The following is an 11,822-nucleotide window of genomic DNA, read 5'->3' on the forward strand; positions in this document are numbered from 1 at the left end:
TTTAAAGCCTAATATGAGCAACCTAGCAAGACCCTATCTCAGAAAATAAAAGTGCTCAGGATGGGCACAGCATAAAGGCCCTGGGTTCAATCCCCAGTACCACAAATAAGGAAAGAAAGAAACAAAAAGAAAATTAAAAAAAAAAAAAAAAAAAAAAATATATATATATATATATATATATATATATATAGTGTATCAGATAAGCAGAATGAAGAAAAACTAGGAAGAAAGGGTTCCAGTTTTAATTAGGCCAGAGAGGAGCAGTCTCACTGGCAAGGTGGCATTTGAGCAAAGAACCAAAATGAAGGAAAGAGCTGCACAGCCCTCTGGTGATGAGTGATTGCTCGGGGCCAGGAAGACAAGTGCACCCGCATCCCTACAGCAGGGACCAGGGCCTTGCTGAGCCATGGAGAAAATGTGAGAGGCCAGAGTGTCTAAAGGTATGACGGGGAATGGGTGCGGGAGATACTGTCAGCTCAAGCTTTTTATCCAGGGACAGGAGCATTCTAGTGGAACTAGATTTGATGGAACCAGTAGCATAGTCCCAACCAAAAATTTACTAAATGCCGTTGTAAGTTCAGAACCCCTGTGTCCTATATCCTGCTAGCTTTGGTTGGGCCTCGCCCCTTCATTCTGTCTGCAAGCAGTTGCATAGGTGTAGTGAGTGTAAAGGAATCTTAGTCTCTCAGACTTGCGTTATTACTACATGTTGCAATTTTTTAAAAAACGTAGTGTTTGAACCAAAGGAAATGGACTCATTTCTCTCTGGATTGCACTAATTAAGGTGGTGACATTGTGTAAACAGTTACGAAATGATTATTTTACCATGTGAGTTTCAGGAAGTTTAGCTTAGATTCTTGAAAGGAATGCCTTTGATTGGATCTTTTCATTCATGTTCCAGACTCCTTCGATTTGAGCATCTCTGTGTTCCATGTTGGGTTATCTATTGTTTGTATCCTAAGCCTTTTTGTTTTTTAAAGAGAAATCAACATTGATTGAATTGGATCTTCACCAAGAAAAACAAAAATAAGCAACTTTGAATGTGAGACCCGAACTCCATTTGTCCTTTGTTTCCTATATTTGTAATATAAATGTCAGAAAGAAAGCTCAGTTTTTATTCCTGACATCTGTATTGCAGTGTAAAGTGAAATCCGCTCAGCAGTTCTGTGAAATGTATGATAGTAATTCAGGTAGTTGTATCAGTGCTGCTGCTTCTGCTGGTGGAATTGTAGGAGATGAGGAAATAGTTCAAGATCTTGCCCCACTCTATAGCAAGGTGCCCTAGAACTTAGGGCTGTAGCTGTCAAGGTTCATCTTTGTACGACACAGCAAACAGTTTAAGGATATTTTAAATAAACCTTGATTGCCCAGCGTGGTGGCATATACCTATAATCCTAGCACTTGATAGGCTGAGGCAGGAGGATCACAAGTTCAAGGCCAGCCTTGACTACATAGTGAGACCCTGTCTCCAAAAAAAAGAAGAAAAGAAACCTTGATTATATCTTGTCATTATCTTCAGAGCTTTCTCAAAGTAGAGCCATTTATCTTGGCTCTGTGTCATACTAGGACCACTATGAAAACACTGCTGAGTGACATGTAGGTAACCCTAAAGGGCAGGGGTGAGAGTCACTTAAAGTCTGTACATTCTGAGTCTGTCTGGCTGCACTGAGGCCTAGAAAATATCTTTACAGTTGGTGGTGCACTTAGATTTTGTTACTGGTCCCAGGGTTAGCAAGTGGACTTTTAAACTCTGTTGCTTTGAGTTGTTTGTGTCTCTGGAAGTTTTCAGCTGGACATGGAGCCTACTGGAAAAAATGGGATTGAATTAGAGGCATCAGTAGCCAACCAGAGTAATAGAGTGAGGGTAGATCTGCTTTGGTATCATTTTTTAAATAAGGAAATACATATTTTTTTTAAACCAAGTACACTTACTAGAAAAGAAGAAAGTTATGAAATGTCTTCATATCCTTCCTTAAGAAATTAAAAATAAAAGAATGAACCAAAAGCAAATAGAAGAAAATAAAAGATCAGAAAACACAACCCCTTATCAAAGTGCCAACCTCGTTTTTCATAAAGATTAGCATTTTGATTCTTAGATTTCTGTAGGAATACAAAAAATTTATAATAATCTAAACAACTTTGATAAAGGAACAAAATTAGAGCTTCAACCCTCCCCAATCCCCATTATTTACCACAAAGTTACACCAATCATGACTAAACAGTACTGATGTTGAGATAGACAAACCACCAAAGTACCAATAAGAAGTCCCAAAATAGATATCCATGTAACAGACAATTGATTTCCTAGCAAAGATGCAAAAGTAATTAAATGGAGAAAGGATTGTACCTTCAGTGAATATACTGGAACAGCTGGATATCCACATATAAAAACCCCAAACTTTATAGCACATTAAAAATTTCTTAAGATATCCAAAAGTCCACTCAGTGGCTTACAGTGGGTTACAGTAAAGGCAGGTGTGGCCTGAGTCATTGTTTTGGCCAAAGTCATATTCTCTGGGACAGAATACATGTTTTTTTCTTGCAGTTTGTCACACTAGTGAAACAATACGATGTTGACACATGCGTGACATTTATTTCACTAATAAGTGTGTTGTCAAGGTGCATCCATTTACCTATAAAAATGTCCAGTTTATTCTTTTTGGCTGAGTAGTACTCTACTGTGTAGAAATACCACATCTTTCTTATCAATCCCTCAGTCAATGGGCATTTAGGTTGTTTCCAAGATCTGGCTATTATAAACTGTGCTGCTATAAACATGGGTGCACATATATCACTGTGGTATGATGTTTTTAGTTCTTGTGGGGAAGACATCCAGGACGGGAATAGCTGGATCGAATGGAACCTCCAATCCTAGTTTTTTGAGAAATCTCCACACTGATTTCCACAGAGGTTGCACCAATCTGCAATCCCACCAACAATGGAGAGGGGCTTCTTTTTCCCCACAGCCCCTCCAGCATTTGTTATTGGTTGATTTTGTAATACTAGCCATTCTTTCTGGACTGAGGTGAAATTTCAGTGTTGTTTTAATTTGCGTCTCTTTTTTTTAAGTTTGCATCTCTTGAATGACCAGTGCTGTTGAAAGGGAAATATTAATTAGCAGAAGTCATTCTTTGTTTCAAGGGTCTTTAGTTAGATACTACATGTGTTAACAGTGTACTGTGTTTGTGATGGTGGCAAGACCTCGTGGTTAGCCTGTCAGTTTGCTTTTTTTTTTTTTCTGTTTACGTAGAGATACAATTCTGTATACGCCATAAATTAGGCCTGATATCCACACCAAAATGATACTAGCATTAGCACTAGTTATTTTCACTATTGCCATTTGCAGCTGTGCAGTGGTTTGCAGCGATTTGTCATCTTTAAAGTCTCTTCCTAAATGCCTCGTTATCATGCATATTGCTGTCTGGGAGCAGTTATGCTCTGGATATTTCCCTGCTGGGTAGAGAGCTGTGTACTGGGTAGAGAGCTGTGGACAGGCACAGGTGAAACAATATAGGCCACAGGTGAAAACAGAAAAAGCAGGATTTCTTCTAGTTAGCATTGGTCAGATTGTCTGGGTTTTGGCGTGGGACTGTGGGCACTGCCCTCATCTGGCATGTGTGGCAGGCTCTTTGGTCCACTGTGAAGAGGGGTAATAGTGACTCATGCAAGCCTTGGTGGGAGGAGCGCTCAACCCTTCAGGGGGTGCCAGGAGTAGAATAAGGGCCTGCCTGGCAAAGGCAAGGTTGCGAGTTCAGCTCCGGTACCAAAACAAACAACCAACCACAATGAAAAACAACAAAAACCCAAACAAATCTGACAGGAGAAAAGCAGCAATAGCCAACTCTGTTCCCTGTGTAAGCGAGGCACTCATGAGACCTCTAGAGGCTTAAGGGCCTGATAAATGGCGTTTACTCTTGAAGATCTTGCTCTCTTCTAGGAAGGAGAGTCAAACCTAATAATTAGCAATAGTAAGCATCAAATGAAGATTAAAACATTGAAGTCTGAGTCCCCATACTCGTGGACATTGAAAATAAATAATTGCTTTACAAGTAATGTGATAAGCCCCCTGCCCCAATACTGGGGCCAGAATCCAAGGTCTTTGCATGAGCTACATCCTGCACCCATTCATTTACTTACTTAGGGACTTGCTACATTGCCATCATGAAACAAACTTGTGGTCCTCTTGCCTTACTCTCCCAAGAGTGCTCTGATTACAGGCATGTTCCACCTGTCCTAGCTGGAATGTGATGATTGTTTGTTTGTTTGTTTGTTTGTTTTTGAGACAGTGTTGCTGTGTAGTTCAGTTCAGGCTGGCCTTGAACTCACTGTATAGTCCAGGCTGGTCTCACACTCCCAGCAGTCTTCGAGTGTCAGCCTCCCATGTGCTGGGATTACAGCCATGTGGCATATGCCTGGCTAACATGTGATCATTCTTAAGATCAGACACACTCCTGACACTTAACTGATACAGTTTTACGTGTAATTTCCATAAAGACAGGGAACGTGTTTCCTTTTGCCTTTTTATTCCCTCAGTGCCTGGCACAGTGAATATTAAGCAAGGGGAGGCGGCTCCTTGTTTGCCCTGGCCACTTTATTTTGGGAGATGGTTTCTTCCTGTGGATGTTCATTCAGCAGCACTGAATTGTATCTGGGCTTCTAGAGTGATTGTCTTTGAAATGATATATATATACACTGAGCCCTCTCTTTTGCCTTATTACTCAGGTGTCTAAACTCTAGGTGTGACAATTAGCATCTTCGTAAATTGTCTGCATCTTAAATTGTTGCTCATATCTGCTAAATCTTCTTTAAACTTCAGGTTCTATAATTGTAAATGTATTTACTTGACTCCTTATAAGCTGTATGTGTGTCTTACTAAAAATCTCCAATGCTTTTCATTGCCCAAATTCTATATAGTCTAGGAACCCAGCTGTGTGATGCTCCACCTACCCATTCTCCCAGAAATGTTATTTTTGGATTATCTGAATTCTGTCCTCAAGATCCATCTCTGACCCCATAGCCCATTGTGGCTGGGTCTCAGATTGAAGAGAAAATGGGAAAAATATATAGAAAAAAAAAAAAAAAAAAAGTTCCCCTTGTCTGTTCCTTTAACACAACTACCACCTCCATTTGTTCTAAAACCCTATGGCAAGTGTGGGCCAATAAAAAGGATATGGCCGTAGTGCATTTTACTTAGTTAGGTTTTTTTTTTTTTTTTTTGATACTGGGGATAGAACTCACGACCTTGAGTTTGCCAGGCAAGTGCTTGTGTCACTGAACTAAATCCCTGGCTACTAAGTTTAACTTAAATACAATTAAACTTTTTGTAAGACAAAAAAAATTAAAAGTAATAGGTGAAATTAATTTTAATAGTAATTAAACACTTAAAAATAAATACGAATTCAATTTGAAGTCACTTTCTTGACTCTAAATCTTAATAACCTGATTTGAAGCTGAATGTGGTGGTACATACCCATAATCCCAGCATTTGGGAAACTGAAGCAAGATGATCTCAAGTACAAGGCCAGCCTGAACTACATAGCAAGACCCTATCTCAAAAAACACAAACAGACCTGATGTGTGTTATATACTTAAGAGTGTATTTCAACTCCGAGAAGTCACATTTCAAGTGCTGGGTGTGGTAGCACAGAGATATTACTCGAGCACTTGGAGACTGAGGAAGGAGTGCCATGAGTTCCAAGCCAGCCTGGACTGCAGAGCAAGACCCTGTCCCAAAAAGCAAAACAAAATGTTAAAAATCACGTGCTTGTTAGTCACATGACTAATACATACTGCAGTTGTAAAATGCAGTCTCCCACTTCGCCCTGCACTTTAGTGTGACTAAATTTGGCACCACCATAAAGTGGATGTCATAAAAAGCTTGGAGTCTCCTTTTCCCCAGAAAGCTGCTATTAATATTTATATTATTGATAGTCTCTATGGAATTACTGATAGTCTAAGATGCAAGGAAATGTGATATGATCATTTCAGTTACTCCTTTTTGTCTCTGTATGCACACTTTCCATAACTAAAATGTTGCATAACTTTCTGCTTTCACGTGATACCATGCCTTTTATCCAAACAGTGTAGCCTCGTGTTTTTTGTTTATTTGTTTGATTGTTTTTAAGAAAGGGTCTCACTAGACAGTTCAGGCTGGCCTTGAATTAACTGTGTAGCCCAGGCTGGCCTCAAACCTATGGTGATCCTCCTGCCTCAGTGTCCCAAGTACTGGGATTACAGATGTGCTCCACCACACCCAGCTACAAGCAGTGTAGCATTTATATTTAGGCTGTTTTTGTTAATCATTTTGGGTTGTGTCCAGATTTAAGTTTTATAAATAATGGAGTTATGAGCTTCCTGTTGCGAGGGCCACCATTCTTGCCTATGGTCCATAGACAGGAATCCCAGGAACTGGATGTGGGTAAAGGGTATGAGCATCTGGTTTTTTGCTGTGTGTTGCCAAGATGATTTCCAGGAGAGTTATTTTCATGTCCTTGTTCTTTGATTTCTTTCTCAAGCAAATTCTAAAGACATCATTTGGTAGTGTTTTAAGAGTCCCATTTTTACCATAACAGGTTTTTTTAGAAGGCAGCTAATGTAATAGGCAAAAGATAGTTATTGCTTTGTATTTTGTTATCAGTGAGGATACATACTTTTCCACATGTTTATTTACCAGCTCACTCTCCTCTTTGGGGAAGTATGTGCTCCCAATCAGTCACCATCAAAGTTTGTTGGTGAAGTGCTATAACTTTGCTTCAGGCTATAAAGCACAAGGGGAAAAAATGCAAGGTTTCAATTTAGTGAGGTTGTACATACTGTAATCTCAGCATGCTGGAAGGTGAAGGAGGGGGATCCCAAGTTTAAACCCATCCTGGGCAATTCAGCAAGGCCCTGTCTCAAAGTAAAAAGGCTCAGCAGAATTGGCCTGCATCTGGGCCTGGCAGGCCTGAGAGCAGAAAGCATTCAAAGGGCCTGACAGCTTTCCACCCTCCCTGGGTGGCATTGAGGACATTACATTCTTTAATGAGTAGTTTAGTAGTGACCCACATTTATTGTGTAGATTTATTAGCTTTTGTTTTCAGAAGATGGTTTATTATTTCCCAGCCCTCTGTTTGCTCACCTCACCATATGTAAAAGCTTGGGTAGATTTCACAAAATAAAAAATGGTTTATTTTCTTTAAAATAACTAGTACAGGGGCCAGGGATGTAGCTCAGTGGCACAGTACCTGCCTGGCAAGCAGAAGGTCCTAAGTTTGATTCCTGATTCCTAAAATAAAATAAAATAACTAGTACAAAGTAAAACATGTGAGTTGGTGGGTCAAGCAGTTCTTTTTCTATTTCCAGATGAAGTATTTTGGTTCTTGAAGGAGCAAGGCAGTTGGGACATTAGTCCAGCAGGTCCTGCTTTTTGGCAGTAAAGGGAGAAGTGGCTAAGGTCACTTTTTCCCAGCTCAGCATTAGCACGCGGGAGGGCAGTGGTCTCATGTTGGCTGTGAGCGCTTCTCTTCTCTGCTTCACTTCTGCCCACACTCCTCCTAAAGCCCAGTTTTCTACCTGAATCCAAGCTCCGAGAGTAACTCTAGAAATGTATAGAACTCTTGCCTTGCAAGTGAAAACTTTTGCAAACCACTGAATAACCTTGGAATCGATCCTAAGTTTCAGTGTTAATGACTTCAGCAACGATTTGGGATTTGAACTTTCTAGTAAGATGGCATGGTGGCACTACCATGATGCCATGGTAGTAATCTCAGCACTCAAGAGGCTGAGGCAGGAGGATTGGCTAGAGTTCCAGGCCAGCCTGAACTACACAACAAGATGCTGAAGTTTCTAATTAGAATGGAACTCTCCCGAGTTGAGGCCTTTTATAAAATAGGTATTTGATTCTTGCCATGACTCTAGATAGTTTAAAGCTGCATTCTGAGACAGTGGGACCTCCCAAGGGCAGACTGATCCTCCAGTCTCAGCAGCTGTGAAGGGTCAAGGCCTGCTGGCCCCACTGCCACACGCTAGGTCTTCTCCACTGAAGCTTTGTTTGTGCCCCTCTGGCTGCTGAGAGACCACAAAGCTGGCAGTACTGTGGGGGGTGGCTAGCTTCAACCTTCGACTTTTATGCTTTTAATTCTTGTTGCATGTCTTAGCAAGAACAAAGTTAACTCCAAATCATTCTTTTGAACTTGCTGAGGGGATGGAGTATCCCAGTTGACTAGGGCACTGCTTTCATTGGGGGACAGGAAAAGCTGTGTAGCATGTTGTGGACTACATGCAGGCCTCTGGCTCCCCAGGTATTCTGTTTTGAGATCGGTGAGATTTGTTTTTGCAGCACTGGGAAGTAAATCTAGGATCTCATACATGGTAGGCAGAGGCTAAGCTACGGCTTCAATATTTATGTATTTATTTAGAGGCTGACTCATCAAATTACTCAGGCTGGCCTCAAATTTGTAGTCCTCCTGCCTCAGCCTCAAGAGTACCTGATACTGCAAGTGTATACCGCCATGTATGGCTTGACATGTGATCTCGCTGTGTCACTCAAGCTGTTCTTGAACTTAACAGGGTCAAGAAGCCCTCCAGCCTTAGCCTTCAAAGTTATGTAACTGCACCCAGCTGGAGTACCTATGAATGCCATGAATGTCCAAAACTATCCTGAAGTATTTGTGGGATCCTCCCCGACTCTTCTGGCTTGTTTTGCTGTGCTCACTGCTCACCTTTCACTTCCTGATACTACCTTCGTGGCTTTGTGTGTAAGAGTCACAATCTGTCACCCATTAGTGAGCATTACTGAGCGTTTGCAAGCACTCTGGTTTCAGAGGTTGTGCTTTTCTTTCCTTATCCCAGTATACAGAGGTAGTTAAATAAGACCTGATACTGCCTAGTGTGGTGGCACTGCCTGTAGCCTGTAGTCACTGGGAGGCTGAGGCAAGAGGATCACCACAAGTTCAAGGCCAGCCTGAACTACATAGTGAGACCCTGGCTCAAGGGAAGAAAAAACAAAGAAACCTAACATTGCCTTGTGGGAACAGTTACTTGGGAAAGCAGCTTTGAAATAAGCAAATTTAGGGGCTGGGGATTTAGCTCAGCGGCATAAGCGCCTGCCTTATAAGCAGGCAGTCATGAGTTCGATCCCCGGTACCTATAAAAAGCAAAAAGACAAAAAAAGAAAAAGAAATAAGCAAATTTAAAGAGAAATTGGAGTGTGACTGTGCATAGCAGTTGTATCAGCAGTAGAGAGGGTAAAGTCTGTGAGAATCTCATCAGATAATGTGGAGAGGAATGTGTTTGCTGGCCCAGAGCCCAGTAGTGACCAGGGGACACACCTTGTGAAGCATTCATCGGCCCCCAGACTGCCACCTAGCCCCTGCTGCCAGTCAGTTTTACTTCCATCTCCAGTGTCCAGTGAGACTGTTTCCCTTTGCCCCTCTTAATTATGGCCCCCATCCTCTCATTGTGTCTCCTAATAACTAGGCCCTACAAAAGCCCTTGTGCAGAAGCAGAAATAGCATCTTCCGTGCCCTTGGCCTTCCTCCCATTTCCGCCTACTCACCTGAGGACCTGCAGCTGGCCTCTGCCTGGCCCACACCCTTGGCTCTGCTACTTTGCTGCTTATCAATGACCTTTGTGCACAGGTTCAACGCTGCCTGATGCAGGGTTCACGATTTCCTGAGGGAGTGTGTTCTCCACGGGATGCAGTGCCATAGCCAGTGCCTGGCACACAGTGTGGAGTCACCTCGGCCAGGAGCCGCCTTTCTCATGCCCTTCATAATCTTTGCTGTCAGGTTATACTTGTCCGTGCTGCCTGTGATTTGTCTGTGTATGGATAGTATTAAAGTAAACTTCTGGTCAAAGAAGCCATGACTAACACATTTCCCCATCGTGTCTGCTCAGTTCCTTGCACATGATTCACACACAATAAATGATTACGAATGATTTCCTTTTAAGGAGATTGCCTTAAAAAGTACCCTGAGAGGAAAGCCTGGAAATTCTAGTACCTTCAGGGACTAGTGAATAAACTCTCTTGTTCCCAGCTTGCCCTGAGGTATATGAGTTGATTTTTAGGAGTTTTTTTTTAATGAGTAGTTTTGTTAGCCTGAGTGTGGATGTTATCTTTGCCTCTCTACTACCCGCATGCTGTGTTCTGGTTAAAACCACCAAGTGTAACGCAGAGCTGTTGAGAACTGCCCTCTGAGTAAGAAGCTTGCCCGCTGCTCAGAAGCCCCCAGGGCATAAATGTCACCCTTCAGCCTGCAGCGTTTCTTGGCTTGCACTATTCTACCAGTCTGGCTGGCTGGGCATATGGCCACAAGTAGTCCTGGCATGCGTGTGGCCTGGAGGGAATCTCCCAGACAAGTTTGACTTGAGGCGCATGGTAACATGACATGCATTTTAGTGACAGGGCAGTGCCCAGGCTGCCCATGACCATTATGGAGGTGTGATTGCTTCCTGAGGTGGCTCCATTGCATGCTCTTCTTGTGTTGACATCAAGCACTGGCAGATTTCATCAGAGCATCTTTACCTGGGAAGTCAGAACCATGACGTAGCTGCGTGGTGCCCCTGGAAAGCCTGAACAGCTGCAGTCTGCAGTCATGGTAGAACAGCCCGTGCCCACTCTCAGCCCAGCCCAGCTCAGCTAAGATCTCGTTATTGTCATTCTGGACCAGCAGCTGGTATCCAGGCCCTAGAAGAGATTAAGTGGCTTGAGCTTTCCTTTAAGTAGCATTTTGATGTTTTCAGACATAGCCAAGTGAAGACTTTATAGCAACCTAAAAATCTAGAAGTGTCAGGAGGAGGACAAGTTTGGGAGTCAGACCCAGTCTGAGCCCAGACTGTGTCACTGTAGCCAGTGGTTTTGAAGGAGCCAGTGCGCTCCTCTGAGCCACTCCTGAGACTGTGCGAGGTAAGCTGTGTGAAACACATGACATTGAGCACAGAGATGGCTTTCGCGGCTGTGACTTTTTCCTTGGCTTTTCCCCACCTCAGCCTTTTCTTTCTAGCCCTCCCGTGCTGTTGTTGTAGAATGGCGTGGTTCCCTCACTGCCTGGACTCAGTCTTTATTAGTCCCCTATGCTTTTTCTCATATTGCAACAGGCATCCCGGGCCCAAATCCTAGACAAAGCCACAGAATATATCCAGTACATGCGAAGGAAAAACCACACACACCAGCAAGATATTGATGACCTCAAGCGGCAGAATGCTCTTCTGGAGCAGCAAGGTGAGCAGCTGAGCTTGTGGGGCGACTGGCCCTGCCATCCTGCAGCCAGCCACTCCTGGAGCGAGCCTGAGCAGCAGCCTCGGCCACAATCAGGCCTGCACAGTGGGTGTTAGAGTCGAGCCAGGGAAGCACCCGAGCCACCTGTGAGGAGATAGCGAGGCTAGGGACTTGAATGGAGGCTTACATCTTTTCTGGCCTGCTCTCTCCCTTTCTCCGGGCTCAGGTGCTCTTCCTACAGTAGGGGTCACACCTGGCATCAGGTGTCTAAAAAGAGCCTTGAGGTCCTGGGAATGGAATTTACTGTGTAAGTACAGACTCCAGGCGTTGGGGACAGTGAGCCCTCCCCGTTGACAATGGTAGTCCACTCAGGGCAGCCCATGGGCCAAGCCCTGCTGTTCTCCTGTGCTCACCACCCGCCTTTTCCTACAACCACAGGGGAAAGCGAGAGCTGATCAAGTTCTTTGTTCCTGGGGAATTCACTTCTCTTCCTCCCTCATGGAAGATGCAAGTAAAAGGAAATGCAAGTAACCTCCTGGGTTAGAACACCTCACATAAAATAAATGAAACCAATGGGTTGACTTTCCAGGCTCGAGCTGAGCTGAACCAAGGGCTGGGCAGTGGG

At 43.3% G+C, this 11,822-nt stretch overlaps 1 protein-coding gene across 32 annotated transcripts in view; it reads left to right on the plus strand.

The window, feature by feature from the left end:
* Max (MYC associated factor X) overlaps positions 1 to 11,822 on the plus strand; it is a 73,878-nt gene that overhangs the window by 12,400 nt on the left and 49,656 nt on the right. For 2 of the 32 annotated variants that reach the window (XM_063241513.1, XM_063241514.1), the window contains 2 exons: positions 11,077 to 11,200; positions 11,424 to 11,629. The exons of 26 other annotated variants lie outside the window; for them this stretch is intronic. In XM_063241513.1, the coding sequence (XP_063097583.1) occupies positions 11,077 to 11,200; positions 11,424 to 11,551 (252 nt within the window). In that variant the 3' untranslated portion in view covers positions 11,552 to 11,629. 4 more of the 32 variants (XM_003472514.5, XM_005004775.4, XR_010044982.1 and 1 more) reach the window with 3 other exon arrangements.

This window comes from Cavia porcellus, unplaced genomic scaffold (assembly GCF_034190915.1).
Source record: "Cavia porcellus strain 051 isolate PalLab524CR breed Dunkin Hartley unplaced genomic scaffold, mCavPor4.1 scaffold_31, whole genome shotgun sequence".
Lineage (NCBI taxonomy): Eukaryota > Metazoa > Chordata > Mammalia > Rodentia > Caviidae > Cavia > Cavia porcellus.